Raw genomic sequence first — 20,584 nt, 5'->3', positions numbered from 1 at the left:
CACTACAGTAATATACAGTCACTTCCCTTCTCTCCCTCCTTCCACCACACTACAGTAATATACAGTCACTTCTCTCCCTCCCTCCACTACAGTAATATACAGTCATTTCCCTTCTCTCCCTCCCTCCACTACACTACAGTAATATACAGTCATTTCCCTTCTCTCCCTCCCTCCACTACACTACAGTAATATACAGTCACTTCCCTTCTCTCCCTCCCTCCACTACACTACAGTAATATACAGTCACTTCCCTTCTCTCCCTCCCTCCACTACACTACAGTAATATACAGTCACTTCCCTTCTCTCCCTCCACTACACTACAGTAATATACAGTCACTTCCCTTCTCTCCCTCCCTCCACTACACTACAGTAATATACAGTCACTTCCCTTCTCTCCCTCCCTCCACTACACTACAGTAATATACAGTCACTTCCCTTCTCTCCCTCCCTCCACTACACTACAATAATATACAGTCACTTCCCTTCTCTCCCTCCCTCCACTACACTACAGTAATATACAGTCACTTCCCTTCTCTCCCTCCCTCCACTACACCACAGTAATATACAGTAATTTCCCTTCTCTCTCTCCCTCCACTACACTACAGTAATATACAGTCACTTCCCTTCTCTCCCTCCCTCCCTCCACTACACTACAGTAATATACAGTCACTTCCCTTCTCTCCCTCCCTCCCTCCACTACAGTAATATACAGTCACTTCCCTTCTCTCCCTCCCTCCACTACAGTAATATACAGTCACTTCCCTTCTCTCCCTCCCTCCACTACACTACAGTAATATACAGTCACTTCCCTTCTCTCCCTCCCTCCACTACACTACAGTAATATACAGTCACTTCCCTTCTCTCCCTCCCTCCACTACACTACAGTAATATGCAGTCACTTCCCTTCTCTCCCTCCACTACACTACAGTAATATACAGTCACTTCCCTTCTCTCCCTCCTTCCACTACACTACAGTAATATACAGTCACTTCTCTCCCTCCCTCCACTACAGTAATATACAGTCATTTCCCTTCTCTCCCTCCCTCCACTACACTACAGTAATATACAGTCATTTCCCTTCTCTCCCTCCCTCCACTACACTACAGTAATATACAGTCACTTCCCTTCTCGCCCTCCCTCCACTACACTACAGTAATATACAGTCACTTCCCTTCTCTCCCTCCCTCCACTACAATACAGTAATATACAGTCACTTTCCTTCTCTCCCTCCCTCCACTACACTACAGTAATATACAGTCACTTCCCTTCTCTCCCTCCTTCCACCACACTACAGTAATATACAGTCACTTCTCTCCCTCCCTCCACTACAGTAATATACAGTCATTTCCCTTCTCTCCCTCCCTCCACTACACTACAGTAATATACAGTCATTTCCCTTCTCTCCCTCCCTCCACTACACTACAGTAATATACAGTCACTTCCCTTCTCTCCCTCCCTCCACTACACTACAGTAATATACAGTCACTTCCCTTCTCTCCCTCCCTCCACTACACTACAGTAATATACAGTCACTTCCCTTCTCTCCCTCCACTACACTACAGTAATATACAGTCACTTCCCTTCTCTCCCTCCCTCCACTACACTACAGTAATATACAGTCACTTCCCTTCTCTCCCTCCCTCCACTACAGTAATATACAGTCACTTCCCTTCTCTCTCTTCCTCCACTACAGTAATATACAGTCACTTCCCTTCTCTCTCTCCCTCCACTACACTACAGTAATATACAGTCACTTCCCTTCTCTCCCTCCCTCCACTACACTACAGTAATATACAGTCATTTCCCTTCTATCCCTCCCTCCACTACAGTAATATACAGTCATTTCCCTTCTCTCCCTCCCTCCACTACAGTAATATACAGTCATTTCCCTTCTCTCCCTCCCTCCACTACACTACAGTAATATACAGTCATTTCCCTTCTCTCCCTCCCTCCACTACACTACAGTAATATACAGTCACTTCCCTTCTCTCCCTCCCTCCACTACACCACAGTAATATACAGTCACTTCCCTTCTCTCCCTCCACTACACTACAGTAATATACAGTCACTTCCCTTCTCTCCCTCCCTCCACTACACTACAGTAATATACAGTCACTTCCCTTCTCTCCCTCCCTCCACTACACCACAGTAATATACAGTCCCTTCCCTTCTCTCCCTCCCTCCACTACACTAATATACAGTCACTTCCCTTCTCTCCCTCCCTCCACTACACTACAGTAATATACAGTAATTTCCCTTCTCTCTCTCCCTCCACTACACTACAGTAATATACAGTCACTTCCCTTCTCTCCCTCCCTCCCTCCACTACACTACAGTAATATACAGTCCCTTCCCTTCTCTCTCTCCCTCCACTACACTAATATACAGTCACTTCCCTTCTCTCCCTCCCTCCACTACACCACAGTAATATACAGTCACTTCCCTTCTCTCCCTCCACTACACTACAGTAATATACAGTCACTTCCCTTCTCTCCCTCCCTCCCTCCCTCCACTACAGTAATATACAGTCACTTCCCTTCTCTCCCTCCCTCCACTACACTACAGTAATATACAGTCCCTTCCCTTCTCTCCCTCCCTCCACTACACTAATATACAGTCACTTCCCTTCTCTCCCTCCCTCCACTACACCACAGTAATATACAGTCATTTCCCTTCTCTCTCTCCCTCCACTACACTACAGTAATATACAGTCACTTCCCTTCTCTCCCTCCCTCCACTACACTACAGTAATATACAGTCACTTCCCTTCTCTCCCTCCCTCCACTACACTACAGTAATATACAGTCACTTCCCTTCTCTCCCTCCCCCACTACACTACAGTAATATACAGTCACTTCCCTTCTCTCCCTCCCTCCACTACACTACAGTAATATACAGTCACTTCCCTTCTCTCCCTCCCTCCACTACACCACAGTAATATACAGTAATTTCCCTTCTCTCTCTCCCTCCACTACACTACAGTAATATACAGTCACTTCCCTTCTCTCCCTCCCTCCCTCCACTACACTACAGTAATATACAGTCACTTCCCTTCTCTCCCTCCCTCCCTCCACTACAGTAATATAAAGTCACTTCCCTTCTCTCCCTCCCTCCACTACAGTAATATACAGTCACTTCCCTTCTCTCCCTCCCTCCACTACACTACAGTAATATACAGTCACTTCCCTTCTCTCCCTCCCTCCACTACACTACAGTAATATACAGTCACTTCCCTTCTCTCCCTCCCTCCACTACACTACAGTAATATACAGTCACTTCCCTTCTCTCCCTCCCTCCACTACACTACAGTAATATACAGTCATTTCCCTTCTCTCCCTCCCTCCCTCCACTACAGTGATATACAGTCACTTCCCTTCTCTCCCTCCCTCCCTCCACTACAGTAATATACAGTCACTTCCCTTCTCTCCCTCCCTCCACTACACTACAGTAATATACAGTCACTTCCCTTCTCTCCCTCCCTCCACTACACTACAGTAATATACAGTCACTTCCCTTTTCTCCCTCCCTCCACTACACTGCAGTAATATACAGTCACTTCTCTCTCTCCCTCCCTCCAGAAGAGATCTCGAAGCACAAGGGTCCTCCTGTCTTCACCCAGGCAGAGAGGTAAGAAAATCACTGCATTTCATTTTCATGTAAATGGACAATAAAGTTTAGGTATGTAAATGGACAATAAAGTTTAGGTATGTAAATGGACAATAAAGTTTTGGTATGTAAATGGACAATAAAGTTGTGGTATGGTGTTGTAGGTATAAGATGGTGCGGGCTATCAAGTGGGTGGATGAGATCGTAGAGGGTGCTCCCTATGTCACCACACTGGACACACTGGACAAATACAACAGTGACTTCTGCGTCCACGGAGGTAAGGGGAGGGAGCGGGAGGTAAGGGGAGGGAGGGGAGGGAGCGGGAGGTAAGGGGAGGGGAGGGAGCGGGGGGGAGGTAAGGGGAGGGAGCGGGGGGGAGGGAGTGGGTGGGAGGGAGGTAAGGGGAGGGAGCGGGAGGTGAGGGGAGGGAGCGGGAGGGGAGGGAGCGGGGGGGAGGTAAGGGGAGGGAGCGGGAGGTAAGGGGAGGGAGCGGGAGGGGAGGGAGCGGGCGGGAGGTAAGGGGAGTGAGGTAAGAGGAGTGAGGGGAGGGAGCGGGAGAGAGGTAAGGGGAGGGTGTGGGAGGTAAGGGGAGGGAGGTAAGGGGAGGGCGCGGGAGGTAAGGGGAGGGCGCGGGAGGTAAGGGGAGGGAGCGGGAGGTAAGGGGAGTGAGGTAAGGGGAGTGAGGTAAGGGGAGGGCGCGGGAGGTAAGGGGAGGGAGGTAAGGGGAGGGAGCGGGAGGTAAGGGGAGTGAGGTAAGGGGAGGGCGGTAAGGGGAGTGAGGTAAGGGGAGGACGCGGGAGGTAAGGGGAGGGCGCGGGAGGTAAGGGGAGGGGGGGGGTGGGACGTAGGGGGAGGGGGGCCCTGACAGATCGATTGGTTACTTTTTTAAAGGAGAACAGGGACTCATCCTCCTTCCATATTTCTGTATTTAGACAGTTGAGAATGTACATTCCAGGCTGCAGTGTTAGAGTGGCAGAACAGGGTGGGATTCTACCATGTTGGGCTGATGTCAGAAAACGAACTACAACGTTGTCCTTGTGTACCTTAGATGACATCACACTGACGGTGGACGGTAAGGACACGTATGCGGAGGTGAAGAGAGAGGGCCGGTACCGGGAGTGTAGACGCACCCAGGGGGTCTCCACCACAGACCTGGTGGGCCGCATGCTGCTCATGACTAAAACCCACCACAGTAACATCGTGAGTACCACACACAGAGTGCATACTGACCCTACAGTACCGTAGTGTGTGTGCTTACAGCAGGGGAGGCTGGTGAGGGGAGGACGGTTCATACTAAAGGTTGGAACGGAGGGAAGGGTATTAAACACGTTCCATTCATTATGCTCCAGCCCATCCTCCCCAATTAAGGTGTCACCAACCTCCTGTGGCTTACACTGTTGTAATGGTAGATATCACACAGGACTGACCTCAAGCAAACCTCTGTCTTCCTCTGTCGGTTTACAGGACAACTCAGACTACCAACAGCACACGGACAACTTTGGGAAGGTAAATAATACTATTCAAATATATTCTGGAGAGGAAGTGGAGATGACAACACTCTGTTGTTGTGGATTATTCTGAACACAAGGGGGCGCAATTCCCCTGCTCAGGACAACCATGGTGTGCTGTTCATCTCACTGAAAATAGTACTGTAGTGTATTCAGATGGAATGTTCAGAAAGTTAAGTCCGATTTTTATTTTTTAACAAAACGTCTCTTTGGAACATTCACGTGAGCCTGCTTTCTGAGGAGTTACTTCCTCAGGCTTTCCAACTACTATGAGATGGCTGGGTTTCTGAGGAGTTACTACCCCAGGCTTTCCAACTACTATGAGATGGCTGGGTTTCTGAGGTTAGGGTTTAGAACGGGCCCTTCTCCTCCCCTCCCCCCTCCCCTCCCTCCTCCCCTCTCTCCTCCCTCCTCCCCTCTCTCCTCCCCTCTCTCCTCCCCTCCCCTCCCTCCTCCCCTCTCTCCTCCCCTCCCCTCCCTCCTCCCCTCTCTCCTCCCCTCCCTCCTCCCCTCTCTCCTACCCTCCATGTTCTCCCCTCTCTCCTCCCCTCCATGTTCTCCCCAGGGTCCTAAGGGCCACAGTCTATGGACAGGAGTTGGGATAGGTTTATATTAGGTTTGTGTTAGGTTTAGATGAGGGTTAGAGGTTATGACTATAATAGTGTTTCGTCTCCCCAGGGTCCTAAGGGTCACAGTCCATGGACAGGAGTGTCCCAGTTCCTCCAGACTTCCCAGAAGATCATCCAGTTTGCCTCAGGAAAGGAGGCCCAACCTGGGGACACCATCATCTACGTAGCCGGGGCCTTCGACCTCTTCCGTATCCTTATGTACCGCTGTGTCTGTGAGAGAGACAGACAAATATGGTGGTTGTGTGTCTGTGAGAGAGACAGACACATGGTGGTTGTGTGTCTGTGAGCTAGACAAAGGGTGGTTGTGTGTCTGTGAGAGAGACCAAGGGTGGTTGTGTGTCTGTGAGAGAGGCCAAGACCAAGGGTGGTTATGTGTCTGTGAGAGAGACCAAGGGTGGTTGTGTGCCTGTGAGAGAGACAGACAAATGGTGTTTGTGTGTCTGTGAGAGAGACAAAGGGTAGTTGTGTGTCTGTGAGCTAGACAAAGGGTGATTGTGTGTCTGTGAGAGAGACCAAGGGTGGTTGTGTGTCTGTGAGAGAGACCGAGACAAAGGGTGGTTGTCTCTCTCTCTCTGTGTTTGTGTGTGTGTGTGTGTGTGTGTGTGTGTGTGTGTGTTATTACCTTGACCACTCCTCCCCGTCAGACATTGGTCATGTTGACTTCCTGGAGACGGTCTACAAACAGGCTGAGAGGCCTTACGTCATCGTGGGACTGCACTTTGACCAGGTATGTACACACACACAAACAAACACACACACGTTCAGAAAACGCTGACCCCATCAGATTGTCAACATTTGCACTGAGCCAAAGGGTAGAGTTGCCGCTTTCAAGATGCGGACTCTAACCTGGAATTTATAAGAAATCTTGCTATGCCCTCCGACGAACCATCAAACAGGCCAAGCGCCAATACAGGGCTAAGATTGAATCGTACTACACCGGCTCCGACGCTCGTCTTATGTGGCAGGGCTTGCAAACTATTACAGACAACAAAGGGAAGCACAGCCGCGAGCTGCCCAGTGATACAAGCCTACCAGACGAGCTAAATCACTTCTACGCTCGCTTCGAGGCAAGCAATACTGAGGCATGCATGAGAGCATCAGCTGTTCCGGATGACTATGTGATCACGCTCTCCATAGCCGACGTGAATAAGACCTTTAAACAATTCAACATTCACAAAGGCACCGGGCCAGACTGATTATGTGCTCCGGGCATGTACCGACCAACTGGCAGGTGTCTTCACTGACATTTTAAAACATGTCCCTGATGGAGTCTGTAATACCAACATGTTTCAAGCAGAGCACCATAGCCCCTGTGCCAAAGAACACTAAGGCAACCTGCCTAAATGACTACAGACCTGTAGCACTCACCTCCGTAGCCATGAAGTGCTTTGAAAGGCTGGTAAATGGCTCACATCAACACCATTATCCCAGAAACCCTAGACCCACTCCAATTTGCATACCACCAAAACAGATCCACAGATCTCCACACTGCCCTTTCCCACCTGGACAAAAGGAACACCTACGTGAGAATGCTGTTCATTGACTACAGCTCAGCGTTTAACACCATAATGCCCTCAAAGCTCATCACTAAGCTAAGGACCCTGGGACTAAACACCTCCCTCTGCAACTGGATCCTGTACTTCCAGACAGGTCGATCCCAGGTGCTGCTACTCAACACAACTGCCACACTGATCCTCAACACTGGAGCCCCTCAAGGGTGCGTGCTCAGTCCCCTCCTGTACTCCCTGTTCACCCACTACTGCGTGGCCAGGTACGACTCCCAACACCATCATTAAGTTTGCAGATGACACAACAGTGGTGGGCCTGATCACCAACAACGACGAGACAGCCTATAGGAAGGAGGTCAGAGACATGGCCGGATGGTGCCAGAATAACAACCTATCCCTCAACGCGATCAAGACAAAGGAGATGATTGTGGACTACAGGAAAAGGAGGACCGAGCACGCCCCCATTCTCATCGACGGGGCTGTAGTGGAGCAGGTTCCTTGGTGTCCAAGTTCCTTGGTGTCCACATCACCAACAAACGAACATGGTCGTGAAGAGGGTACAACAAAATCTTTTCCCCCTCCGGAAACTAAAAAGATTTGTCATGGGTCCTCAGATCCTCAAAAGGTTCTACAGCTGCACCATTGAGAGCGTCGGACTGTATACATTGTGTGTCCCCCCCCCAACCCCTCTTTTACACTGCTGCTACTCTGTTTATCATATATGCATAGTCACTTTAACCATATCTACATGTACATATTACCTCAATCAGCCTGACTAACCGGTACCTGTATGTCGCCTCGCTACTGTATATAGCCTCTACTGTATGTAGCCTCTCTACTGTATATAGCCTCTACTGTATATAGCCTCTACTGTATATAGCCTCTACTGTATATAGCCTCTACTGTATGTAGCCTCTACTGTATATAGCCTCTACTGTATATAGCCTCTACTGTATGTAGCCTCTACTGTATGTAGCCTCTACTGTATGTAGCCTCTCTACTGTATATAGCCTCTCTACTGTATATAGCCTCTCTACTGTATGTAGCCTCTCTACTGTATGTAGCCTCTACTGTATGTAGCCTCTCTACTGTTATTATTCACTGTCTTTTTACTGTGTGTTTATTTCCTTACCTATCTATTGTTCGCATAATACCTACTATTTTTACACTGTTGGTTAGGGGCCTGTAAGTAAACATTTCACCTGTTGTATTCGGCGCAGGTGACAAACTTTGAAACGCTGACCCCATCAGAATCCATGTGAATGTGGTTTTCTAACCCTGTAGACATGATGGGGGGGTGCTGACTGTGTGTCACTGTCCCGCTCTCTCTCACACACACAGGCCCGTGGTACGCGCAGACACACACACACACAGGCCCGTGGTACGCGCAGACACACACACACACACACAGGCCCGTGGTACGCGCAGACGCACACACACACACACACACACACACAGGCCCGTGGTACGCGCAGACACACACACACAGGCCCGTGGTATGCGCAGACACACACACACAGGCCCGTGGTACGCGCAGACACACACACACAGGCCCGTGGTACGCGCAGACACACACACACTGTTCCAGAGAAACATGTGGATCCAGTTGACTACATTACATGAAGGACTGACATGTCTAAAAGCTACAGAGGGCCTCGCTGCTCGTGTTCCCCAACTCCATTCCAATGAAACACGCTGCCATTGGTCGAGAGCCAGTATAAATACTCTGTCATTGGTCCTCGACTGTGGGGGTCGTCCTATTCCTTTCAGACGCTGTTCCAAGGTCGGTTGTGATGGAATGCTGAAGGATCAATCCTAGCAGGAGGAGACTTTGCTCAACTCGATCTTCATGGGGGGAAAAACAGTCAGCGGGTTGTAACCAAAAACAGATTTTAAAAATACATTTAAAAAAGGGCCCGATCTTCACCATTAGTGGGGATGACAAAACTGACCTAAGATCAGTGTCTAGAGGCAATATTAAACTACTTCTTTGTAACCTCCCATAGACTTAGATAGATAGACAACAGTAGTGGCCAAAAGCATGGGCATTGAGGACTTTCACCATTTCGAAGTAGTCAACTGGGCTCACATTGTTTACCGACTCATATAAGTAGTAGAAGAAGACTACTTTGGAAATGCCCTCGATGCCGCTGCCCATGCTTTCACAGACACCAAAATGGGACAAATACCCCTGTTTCACATTGCAATAAAGCCTCATGCCATTGGTCGAGAACTAGTCAAATATCCTGACATTGGTCGAAAGCTAGTAAATATCCTGTCATTGGTTGTTGTGTTTTTCTGTCAACCAGGAAGTGAATCGCTACAAAGGGAAGAACTACCCAATCATGAACATCCACGAGAGAACCCTGAGTGTCCTGGCCTGCAGGGTGAGAACATACACACATTAAACAGACAGCGACGCCCACCGACACACAGGCGCCCATCAACACACACCCCGACACACACTCATAGACACACACCAACACACACACTCATAGACACACACACACACACCAACACCAACAGACACACACAGCTTCTTTGTAACCCCATGGGCCCAATAGTCACAGAGAGAAATGTTCTCCTTACACACACACACACTGAAGGATGGTAGGCTCTCTCCTCCATTCAGCTCTTACCAGACCAGCTACAGAAGAACGATCCTCTGTCCTCCCGGTGTGTGTGTTCACATCAAACCGTCTGCTTGTGTATCTTACATATTTTAATGTGTGTTGACGTGTGTTGAGAATGTGTTTTATGAAATCGTTATCCGAATCCTAACCGGCACTCGATTACTCAAACCACACAAAGGCTATCTATACACACACACACACACACACACACGCACCGGATTACGCAATTCTATAACCATTCAGAGTTAACACAAAGCCTGAAACTGTCTCCCTGTCCTGTGACAGAGCTATGACTCAATGACTTTTGATAGTCACCCTCGACCTAAATACAACCATTACACAACACTCACAACTCACTCATTTTTGTTGAATTATCGCTCCCTCTCCTCCTCCAGTATGTATCAGAGGTGGTGATTGGGGCTCCCTACGCTGTGGGTAAAGATCTGCTGGACCACTTCAAGGTGAGGCACACACACACACGAAGACACACACACACACTCACACGAAGACACACACATTGAAACAGTGGTGTTGTTTGACTGGGAGAAGAGATGTCTTTCCTAACATGCATAGCCTCTCTTAGGGAGAAACATGTACAATGACCGTGTGTGTGTGTGTGTGTGTGTGTAAACTGACCTTTCTCCTGTGTGTATGGGACTGGGCATTGATCCAAACTGGGGTGCTGTAGTAATGTCAGGCTGTTACTGTATAGCAGACATACTACAGATGTCCCTCTCGCTCCCCCTCTCGCTCCCCCTCTCGCTCTCGCTCCCCCTCTCGCTCTCTCGCTCCCCCTCTCGCTCTCGCTCCCCCTCTCGTCCTCGCTCCCCCTCTCGTCCTCGCTCCCCCTCTCGTCCTCGCTCCCCCTCTCGTCCTCGCTCCTACCTCTCGCTCTCGCTCCCCCTCTCGCTCTCTCTCCCCCTCCCGCCGCTCCCCCTCTCGCTCTCTCTCCCCCTCGCTCCCCCTCTTGCTCTCTCCCGCTCCCCCTCTTGCTCTCTCCCGCTCCCCCTCCCGCTCCCCTTCTCTCTCCCCCTCGCACCCCCTCGCTCTCCCTCTCGCACCCCCTCGCTCCCATGTCACTTCCTGTTATACCATAGATATTATTGATCATATGTTAATTGACCATGTCACTTCCTGTTATACCATAGATATTATTGCTCATATTTTAAATGACCATGTCACTTCCTGTTATACCATAGATATTTATGATAAATCATGTAGGTTATATAATTGATCCTATTGACTATATTCATGATCTATGATGTCACTTCTTGTAGGTGGACCTGGTGTGTCATGGGAAGACAGAGGTGTTTCCTGACAGGGACACTGCAGACCCTTATGCTGTGAGTACTGACTGTGTGTCTGTGTTTGTTTATGTGTGTTTGTCTGTTTTGCAGTATTCGTGTGTGTGTCTTTTTGTGTGATTGCATGTTATCGTGTGTGTGTGTGTGTGTGTGTGTGTGTCCCAGGAGCCTAAGAAGAGAGGTATCTTCCGTACAGTAGACAGTGGTAACGGTTTGACCACCGATGACATCGTACAGAGAATCATCAAGAACCGGTAAAGGCCTCTCTCTCTCACCCATCTATCACTGTCTACCATCCCCACCTCCCTCTCCCCACCTCTCTCCCCACCTCTCTCCCCATCTCTCTCCCCACCTCTCTCCCCACATCCCTCTCCCCACCTCTCTCCCCACCTCTCTCCCCACACCCCTCTCCCCACACCCCTCTCCCCACACCCCTCTCCCCACACCCCTCTCCCCACACCCCTCTCCCCACACCCCTCTCCCCACACCCCTCTCCCCACACCCCTCTCCCTCCTTATTTGGTTTTATTGTATTGTTACATTGTACCAAATGCACTATACAAACGAAGTTGGTTTGATTGTCTCTCTCCAGGCTGCTGTTTGAGGCAAGGAACCAGAAGAAGGAGGCCAAGGAGATTGCGGTGTATGAGGCGATGAAAAGCCAGGCAGAGGGAGAGCAGGCCGGGGACACGGCCCAGGCAGCACAGTAACCAGATCAAACTAGTTCAAACCAGACCCAGCTGTCCCAAAACTGATCCTAACCCCGAGTTTCTCAAACTAGAGAAACTCTGAAATAACTTGTTTTTTAAAACTGCGTTTGGTTCATAGAACTGGGGTTAAGTCAGTAACCTCCGGTAGCTGCTAGATGCCGTTGTCATAGTGACAGCGGTTTTGGTTTTCTTTCTTCCTGAACGGTTTAATCCACGGTTTCCCTCCTCAATACCCAGAAGCCTCAGAACAGAGTGGACAAGACCGGGCACTAAAATCAGACTGGAGGGAAAATAACAATCACTGGTGTTATTTTCTACTCAGCAGATCAAACTAAATGATTGGCTGAGGATCTTCTGAACTTCCCAATACCTTTCTGATGCATTTGTCACTTCAAACAATCCTTCATATTGAAACACTGTCAAATGTACTGTCAACTGATTTGTAATAGTCGGTTATAGTCCCAGTTTAAGAACCAAACATTGGCTGTTGATTTCATCACCTTTTTTTTTTAAATGACGAAATGGGGTCACGGAACAAAAAGTTTGGGAACCCCTGTCCTAACCAGCTCTAAATGGTTCAAACACGACCCGAACCGGGTCAGACTGAACCGAGCCAGCCCAAACCAGTCTAGACCTACTACTTGTACTGTATACACATCCTTTAGTGAAGCATTGCCTGCTAGCCCGTCCTAGACCGGCTTTACCCCCCCAGTCCACAACGGGACAAACTCATTCCACCGACGGCCGAGTGTCTGCGGGTTTTCACTCCCTTGTACTTGATTGATGAATTAAGGTCAGTAATTAGTAAGGAACTCCCCTCACCTGGTTGTCTAGGTCTTAACTGAAAGGAAAAACCAGCGGACAGTAGGCCCTCCATGAAATGAGTTTCCACCTGACCCAAACCGGATCAGACCAGATCAAACTGCAGAAACAGACTTTAACCAAGACTCAAACCAAGACACCTCCTCTCCTTCACCAGCTAAGGAGAACACAAAAATAACCCTCTTCCCTCTGTCAGTGGAGGCTGCTGAGGGGAGGATGGCCCATAATAACGTCTGGAGTGGAATATCTGGAATGGACTGTGTTAAATCTTATCCCACTTTCAGGCAGAAAGAAAGGAGAGGAGAGGACAGGAGAGGAGAGGAAAGGAAGAGAATCCAAAGTGTGACTGTTGAAAAAGAGAACATTGAGAGACTTGTGAAGAAGAGAGGAAAGTCTATGTAGTTGTGTGTGTACTGTATATTTAGTAGTGCCTTCTAGTCTGATCTACCAAATGGCATACTATTCCCTATGGATCCTGGTCAAACGGCCGCTGACCCCAGCCCTGCGCTTACAGCCGCTGACCCCAGCCCTGCGCTTACAGCCGCTGACCCCAGAACACATACATGCCAGAGTTGGCGTAGCTGCTCCGCCTGAAGTGTCCCCACTTGCGCTGTCGAATAACTGGCTGTTCTGTGGCGTGACCGGTACGACTCTCCAGGTGGCCTGTCACGGGTGTTTTGAGGCAGAGGTCTTGGGTTCGCGCCTCGCTAGGAGCTGGCTCAGGAGGAAGGTGGTGCTCTTTAAGCAAGCAGTATGACCTCCTTCACATCGCTATGGGTCGGAGTCCTGTCCACTATCTCTTCAATACATTTAACTAGTGTACGATATAGGGAGTCATTTCAGATGCAGCCCTCTGTCTTGTATGTAACATGATGATTCAGCCCTCTGTCTTGTATGTAACATGATGATTCAGCCCTCTGTCTTGTATGTAACATGATGATTCAGCCCTCTGTCTTGTATGTAACATGATGATTCAGCCCTCTGTCTTGTATGTAACATGATGATTCAGCCCTCTGTCTTGTATGTAACATGATGATTCAGCCCTCTGTCTTGTATGTAACATGATGATTCAGCCCTCTGTCTTGTATGTAACATGATGATTCAGCCCTCTGTCTTGTATGTAACATGATGATGTAGCCCTCTGTCTTGTATGTAACATGATGTTTCAGGACTCTGTCAATGTTTTCTTGTTTTTAATGTGTTGGTATGTGGATAATTAATTTAAAACATTTTTTAGAGTAATGGACAATGAATGGGGAGTCAACTGTGTGTGTGTGTGTGTGTGTGTGTGTGTGAGAGAGAGAGACTGTTTTAAAGGGAGTGTGTGTGAATGAGAGATGAATACCAAAACAAATGGGCATGTATATTGTGTGGCTCCACCCCTCTAAAGTTGCTCTGTAAATCTGTCCATTCATTGTCTGGTAATGACAAGAAAATACAAAAGACTGTACCCATTATTTACTGAGGTTGAGTCTCTTTAGTTGTTCAATAGTCCATATCTGACATGAAGTGGAAACAGAACAGGTTAACATTATTTACCTACTGAGCTGAAAGAATTGTCTGGTAGTAAAATTGTGTAAACACACATTTGCTTACCACTGATGTCTGTAATGATAGTTTCAGAATAGTACTTTTTCCTATAATCGTCTTCACCCATCTTACAAACTTAGATTTCCACACTGAGGTTGAAATGACACTGAAATTATGATAATACCCTTTTTTAGTGAAATAGTGGGAGGTTTTGGCCCACAGCAAATCAAATGTTATTTGTCACATGCACTGAATCCAACGGGTGTAGATCTTACAGGGAAATGCTTACGAGCCCTTAACCAACAATGTAGTTGAAAAATAAAAATAAGTGTTAAAGTATTTACTAAAATAAACAAAGGGGGGGGGGGGGGAAAGCATGACATCACAATCTGATCTAATTATTCTGACCAATGACCAGTCATCTTATTTGCATATGTATCCTCCTTGAACAGAGCTCTCCAAATGTGTTCCTGGAGACCTACCCTCCTGTAGGTTTTTAGCTCCAACCCCAGTTGTAAACCAACATGATTTAGCGACTCACGCAGCTAATTATTAGATTCATGTTCGCTAGATTAGTGTTGGAGCAGAAAACCTACAGAAGTGTAGCTCTCCAGGAACAGAGTTGGAGAGCCCTCTGCTCTAGAGGTTAGAAATCAATCAAATGTGGCAATGTACAAAGAATGTGATGGGGTGACCCTCGACCCCTGTCGCCATCCACAGTTTGAGGACCACTGGTCCTGAAGATCCTATCTGCCAACCAGGGCTGTGTGTGTAAATATATTGAAGTGTGTATCAACCCCCTCGTGACCAGAGAGCATTCCAATGGCAAAAGGAGGCTCGGAAATAAATGATTAAAAAAAAAGAGATATTGGATTTTCATAAAAAATATAAGGGATTTATTGGCCATACAAGTGATGATTTTAAAATACCATTTAAACGACTACATGGGGGCTTTAAACTAAACTATTTAGAGAGTTTTTGAAAATGAAAGCTGTCTGTGGCGTTTCACCAAAGCTCTGACGGGGTCAACTACGTGTCTACATCCACTCAAATCACACCACCCCATACCCAACTGATCAACAACCGTTTAGGTCAGCATGTCGCGCGGAAAACCGGTAAACTAGACCGGTGGTTGCGGCTGTGTGGTCACAGATTACGCTGAGCTGTCGAAATGAGGACACGGCTCGAGTCTCTTGAATAAAAAACGTTCACCTCATTAGGAACACAAAGGGAAACTAATCCCTGACCCACGCGTTTGGCAGGATTTGAGGCGTTGGTGAGCGTGAACGCACTGACATTCAAAACTGGGATTATTATGTTTGTTATTTTCATAGTACCGCACCTTGTGGATACAGTGGACATGGCAGCACTCACTCAGGCGTCAATTTCTCCTCCCGAAACGTCACTTCCACGGGATATCTGAAACTTTTCCAATGCTGCAATACCGTGGGAGTCTATGAGGCTGTGTGGGAGGGATCTCCCGTCCTAAATCAACTAGGTGAGGAAACTTCGGGAGTTAGAATTCTGGAGGCTACTATAGCGGCGCTCGCGGTCTCATTGGCCATTTGAAGGTAGTCTATTTTTTGAAAATGTTGTTTGTCTCTCGAGTCTAACACAACAAGGAAGTATTCACAATAGCCTTGCTGATTTGGTGGTCGGTTGGGTAACGAGAGACTTTTTTTTGGCTAGTGAGTAGGTAAACGGTTTCACCTTTTTCGATTTGGATATATTGCGAGCGATTCCGCATCATGTAACAACGGATGGACACGCGCTTCCAATGCGAACCGATTGAATAACTTCTAACCTATTCAATTACTTTTTTTCTTCGTTATTAATTTAGTCATAAAAAGGAATAGGACAGAACATTTGGCCATATTGTTGCAGACATTTGGCATAGAAAACCACCCCAAAAGGTGATACATCAAGAGGAAAAAGCGATAATCAAAACCCAATTGGGATAAACATGTTCGAGTCAATTATCACCGTCAACCCACGGTGACTGATCCCTAAAGTGGACCCCCCTTCCCCGGTATTATTCTAGCTCGTGCGTGTCCGGTGAACGAGGAGATGAGCAAGGCGAGATGGGACAGTGTCTCAGTTCAGAACAAGACCTAACGGAGGAGGGGAAGAAGGCGAAGCTTCAGAGCGCGAAGATAGACAGGGACCTGTATGAATACGCCAAGAGGGAGATGAACGTGGTCAAAATTCTAATGCTCGGTAAGTCTCTCTTTCTCTCTCAATTACATTTATTTCAAAGGGATTTATTGACATGGGAACATATGTTTTTACATTGCCAAAGCAAGTGAAATAGATAAACAAAAGCGAAAATAATCAATCGAAAATTAACAGTAAACATTACAGTCGCAAGTTTCAATGGAATAGACATGTCACTCTACTCTCTCTGTGTGGTGGTGGTGGTAATAATAGTAATTAGTGGACAATATTCCACCTTCGGCAGAAGAGTATGTTGATGTTCTGTATTGTGCGGCCGAGTGTACTCTGGTCAGATCAACTGGACAAACTCCTGGCCCTAAGCTAAGACACTAGGCTTTGCACAACACATTTGCAAGTTTAGCCTATGTTCATTAATGAACTAAACAGCCCCACACACTTCTAGCTCAAACGAGGCTATTGGAACAACAGCAACGAGCTAAAAGAGACCCATACTAGACCAAATGATTGGTTCAACAGAAACACAGTGAGGAGTTTAAAGGGTGCAGGGCAGGCGTTTCCACACAATGGTCTAACATTCTTCCTGGTCAGTCACAGTGAATGAATCACAGTGCAGATAGAGGCCAATGTGGTTTGTGTTGAGATTAACCAGAACAAGATAAATACCCAGGGCCCGGTTGCATAAAACATCTTAAGTAGCTTTTCCCACTTTATCTTTTCCCTTAATGTTTTGTTGCACAAAACATTTAAAGGCAAATCTGGCCCTTAAAGTAAGTGAAAAAAGTTAGTTGCCCTTGAGGCCCCTTAAGTGCTTCATTCAGTATGGATATCAATGTAAACAGCACTCAGTAGGGATATCAATGTAAACAGCACTCAGTAGGGATATCAATGTAAACAGCATTCAGTAGGGATATCAATGTAAACAGCATTCAGTAGGGATATCAATGTAAACAGCATTCAGTATGGATATCAATGTAAACAGCATTCAGTATGGATATCAATGTAAACAGCATTCAGTAGGGATATCAATGTAAACAGCATTCAGTAGGGATATCAATGTAAACAGCATTCAGTGTGGATATCCATGTAAACAGCATTCAGTAGGGATATCCATGTAAACAGCATTCAGTAGGGATATCCATGTAAACAGCATTCAGTAGGGATATCAATGTAAACAGCATTCAGTGTGGATATCCATGTAAACAGCATTCAGTGTGGATATCCATGTAAACAGCATTCAGTAGGGATATCAATGTAAATAGCATTCAGTAGGGATATCCATGTAAACAGCACTCAGTAGGGATATCAATGTAAACAGCATTCAGTAGGGATATCCATGTAAACAGCATTCAGTAGGGATATCCATGTAAACAGCATTCAGTAGGGATATCAATGTAAACAGAACTTGTGGAAGTGAATGTTTCTTTCCTCTGCCCTGGTTTCAAAAGAAAAACTTCCCACCAGCTAGCTAGGTAGCTGAACAAGGAAAGGTGCACAACCCATGGCTACACAGCTAGCTGGCTACACAGCTAGCTGGCTACATGCTCTATACCACAGGAGGTTGGTGGCACATTCATTCGGGAGGACGTGCTTGTGTTAATGGCTGAAGCGGAATAAGGGGAATGGTATCAAACACGTGGTGTTGTATGCATACTACAGTGCTCCACACTCATGCTCTGAGTGCATTCTCCCAGGATGTTCTCTTGAGGACGTTCTTGTGGGGACAAGCGTGTGGAGAAATCCTAAAACGTAACATTTAACACAGTAGGGGGAGTGCAGCTTATCTCACACTGCACCACAAAACAAATGTTTTATATCATAATTATCAGCTAGATATATGTGAGCCATAGTAATCTAGCTAGCCAGCTAGTTAAACAGGCAAAAAGGGCCTAAAACTAATGTTATGCAAGGTAGATGTAAAAGTTTAGTGGGCAACTAGCTAGCTAACAATTATTCCTGGCTAGCTATTGACTTGACTATGGACTTAACCATTCACTGAACCTTCTTCCAGCCAGGACAATGACAATAGAAATGAAACACGATATACGCAATTCAAACGTTTTACTTCATAACTATAAGCTAGCTAGCTATATGTGACTTGTGATAATGTAGCTAACCAGATAGTTTAACAGGCAAACATGACCTATGACTGTTATGCAAAGTAGATGTCAATTCTTCGTGGCTAGTCAACAGTACTGCGTTATCTTGATGTGCTAGAAACTACTAGAAACATGTTGAGAAAAAGTAACTACTATTAGCTAGCCAGTTAGCCCTATTGACTTATTATGGGCATGCGATCTACAGTACGGAGGCAGACAGACATGCCAAAAATGAACGTATCAAGGTCAAATATTGTAGTCGGGCAACATACAATATGTGAATAGGCAACATTTTATTCCAAATTCGGAGTGTGTTCTCTCACTTCAGCTCAAATAATTGGCCGCCAATGATTTCAATAAATGTTCCTTCATTTTTTACATGATTGAGTCATATTTCTTTGCATACTTTCATGGTGAATGCTTCAAAATATGTACAAACGGAGTAGGCATTAGAGAAGTGTGCTCCGTTTCGCATACTTTGATATGGACTTATACTCTGACCCTCGCTTGCTCCTGAGAAAAGCTCATGGTTTCTATGTCATTCCATTATGAGTCGCCCTCCCTTCTGCAGCCTCCGCTGCTCTGGACTTCGCTTGACGTGCTAGAAATTAATAAAGTTCAGTAAAAAGTAACTCAAATGAACACATTTTATTATCTAATGTATCAATTTGTTTCTCTGGTCTTGAACGTAGAAGTTCATTTTTGCGATCTCCAAAAATACATGCGATGTCTTTGAATACTTAAAAAAAAAACGTTTTAATTAACTAAGACTTTACTTAAGACTTTAACTAAGTAATTTCCATGGTAACCAGAGACTCTTTCTGTTGTACGTGTCTTCAAACTACCGTAAAACCCTTAAATGATGCCCTCACCTAAAGGGCAACATCCTTAAACAATTCCCTTAGGTGTAGGAAAATGATTCCTTAAGGGAAACACTTAAGATGTTTTAGGCTGTCTTGTCAACTCTCCTATTTATTTATTTTTTTATTTTTTTTTTTATTTTTTTTACCTTTATTTAACCAGGCAAGTCAGTTAAGAACAAATTCTTATTTTCAATGACGGCCTGGGAACAGTGGGTTAACTGCCTGTTCAGGGGCAGAACGACAGATTTGTACCTTGTCAGCTCGGGGGTTTGAACTCGCAACCTTCCGGTTACTAGTCCAACGCTCTAACCACTAGGCTACCCTGCCGCCCCGCCTCCTATCTATGGTCATTGTCCAATGACAGCACAAACTGATCTGGGACCCAGGCGTCAAGATAAAGCCATTGTCCTTGAACTTGTTGTAATACAATGTAAGAAACTATTTTTCTCTCTCTCGTCAAAGGGGTTTATCGGCATGGGAAACACGTTTACATTGCCAAAGCAAGTGAAATAAACAAAAGTGAGAAGACACAAACCATGAACAAAAAACAATTAGAATTTAACAGTAAACATTACCCTCAAGGTTTCAAAAACAAAGAGAGACATGATAATATAACACTTGAAACGTCTCTCTCTCCATCCCTGCGTCTCATTCAGGAGCAGCAGAGAGTGGGAAGAGTACTCTGGTCAAACAGATGAAGATCATCCACAGCCACGGCTTTACCAAGCAAGAGCTGACCAGCTTCAAGGTACACACACACACACACACACACACACACACACACACACACACACACACACACATATACATATATATATATATATATATATATATATATACTGTATTTCTCCTGTATTTAGATGACCTGTGGGACTCTCTCTCTGTGTGTGTGTGTGTGTGATATATATCACACACACACACACACACACAGAGACTCAGACAGACACACACAGAGAGTCCCACAGGTAATCTAAATACAGTAGAAGCCTGATCAAATTGCTTGCCAGTCATTGTATGGACGTCTCAGTTGTCCTATCCACACAGACCAGGTGCTGGTTGCTACTCACTCTAATGGAACTGGCCAGGTGAGATAGATAGATAGATGATCATATCACTCATCTGATAAGAAGTGGAATAAGAGAGAGAGGGGGGGGGTGAGGGGAAATAAGCTGAGTGAGGGCATGGTGCCTTCTGGGGACAC

General features: G+C 46.4%; 2 protein-coding genes across 4 annotated transcripts in view; both read left to right on the top strand.

The window, feature by feature from the left end:
* The window catches only part of pcyt2 (phosphate cytidylyltransferase 2, ethanolamine), a 32,794-nt gene extending 18,618 nt beyond the window's left edge, over positions 1 to 14,176 (top strand). Inside the window, exons 3-13 of the mRNA XM_036948107.1 lie at positions 3,579 to 3,627; positions 3,771 to 3,883; positions 4,655 to 4,806; positions 5,071 to 5,112; positions 5,793 to 5,931; positions 6,388 to 6,470; positions 9,561 to 9,638; positions 10,280 to 10,345; positions 11,162 to 11,227; positions 11,354 to 11,442; positions 11,780 to 14,176. Coding sequence (XP_036804002.1) covers positions 3,579 to 3,627; positions 3,771 to 3,883; positions 4,655 to 4,806; positions 5,071 to 5,112; positions 5,793 to 5,931; positions 6,388 to 6,470; positions 9,561 to 9,638; positions 10,280 to 10,345; positions 11,162 to 11,227; positions 11,354 to 11,442; positions 11,780 to 11,897 — 995 coding nt within the window. The 3' untranslated portion in view covers positions 11,898 to 14,176. The remainder of the gene's footprint in view (positions 1 to 3,578; positions 3,628 to 3,770; positions 3,884 to 4,654; positions 4,807 to 5,070; positions 5,113 to 5,792; positions 5,932 to 6,387; positions 6,471 to 9,560; positions 9,639 to 10,279; positions 10,346 to 11,161; positions 11,228 to 11,353; positions 11,443 to 11,779) is intronic.
* A 1,159-nt stretch (positions 14,177 to 15,335) lies between these two features.
* LOC110485485 (guanine nucleotide-binding protein G(o) subunit alpha) overlaps positions 15,336 to 20,584 on the top strand; it is a 39,345-nt gene continuing 34,096 nt past the window's right edge. For 2 of the 3 annotated variants that reach the window (XR_005036663.1, XM_036948111.1), the window contains exons 1-2: positions 15,336 to 16,466; positions 20,040 to 20,131. Coding sequence is in view for 2 of the 3 variants with exons in the window: in XM_036948111.1 (XP_036804006.1) it covers positions 16,331 to 16,466; positions 20,040 to 20,131 (228 nt within the window). In the remaining variant the exon portion in view is untranslated. The remainder of the gene's footprint in view (positions 16,467 to 20,039; positions 20,132 to 20,584) is intronic. The other variant, XM_036948112.1, reaches the window with a different exon arrangement.

This window comes from Oncorhynchus mykiss, chromosome 17 (genome assembly GCF_013265735.2).
Source record: "Oncorhynchus mykiss isolate Arlee chromosome 17, USDA_OmykA_1.1, whole genome shotgun sequence".
Classification (NCBI taxonomy): domain Eukaryota; kingdom Metazoa; phylum Chordata; class Actinopteri; order Salmoniformes; family Salmonidae; genus Oncorhynchus; species Oncorhynchus mykiss.
The sequence above is the reverse complement of the archived record's forward strand: the minus strand, read 5'-3'. Positions and strand labels throughout refer to the sequence as shown.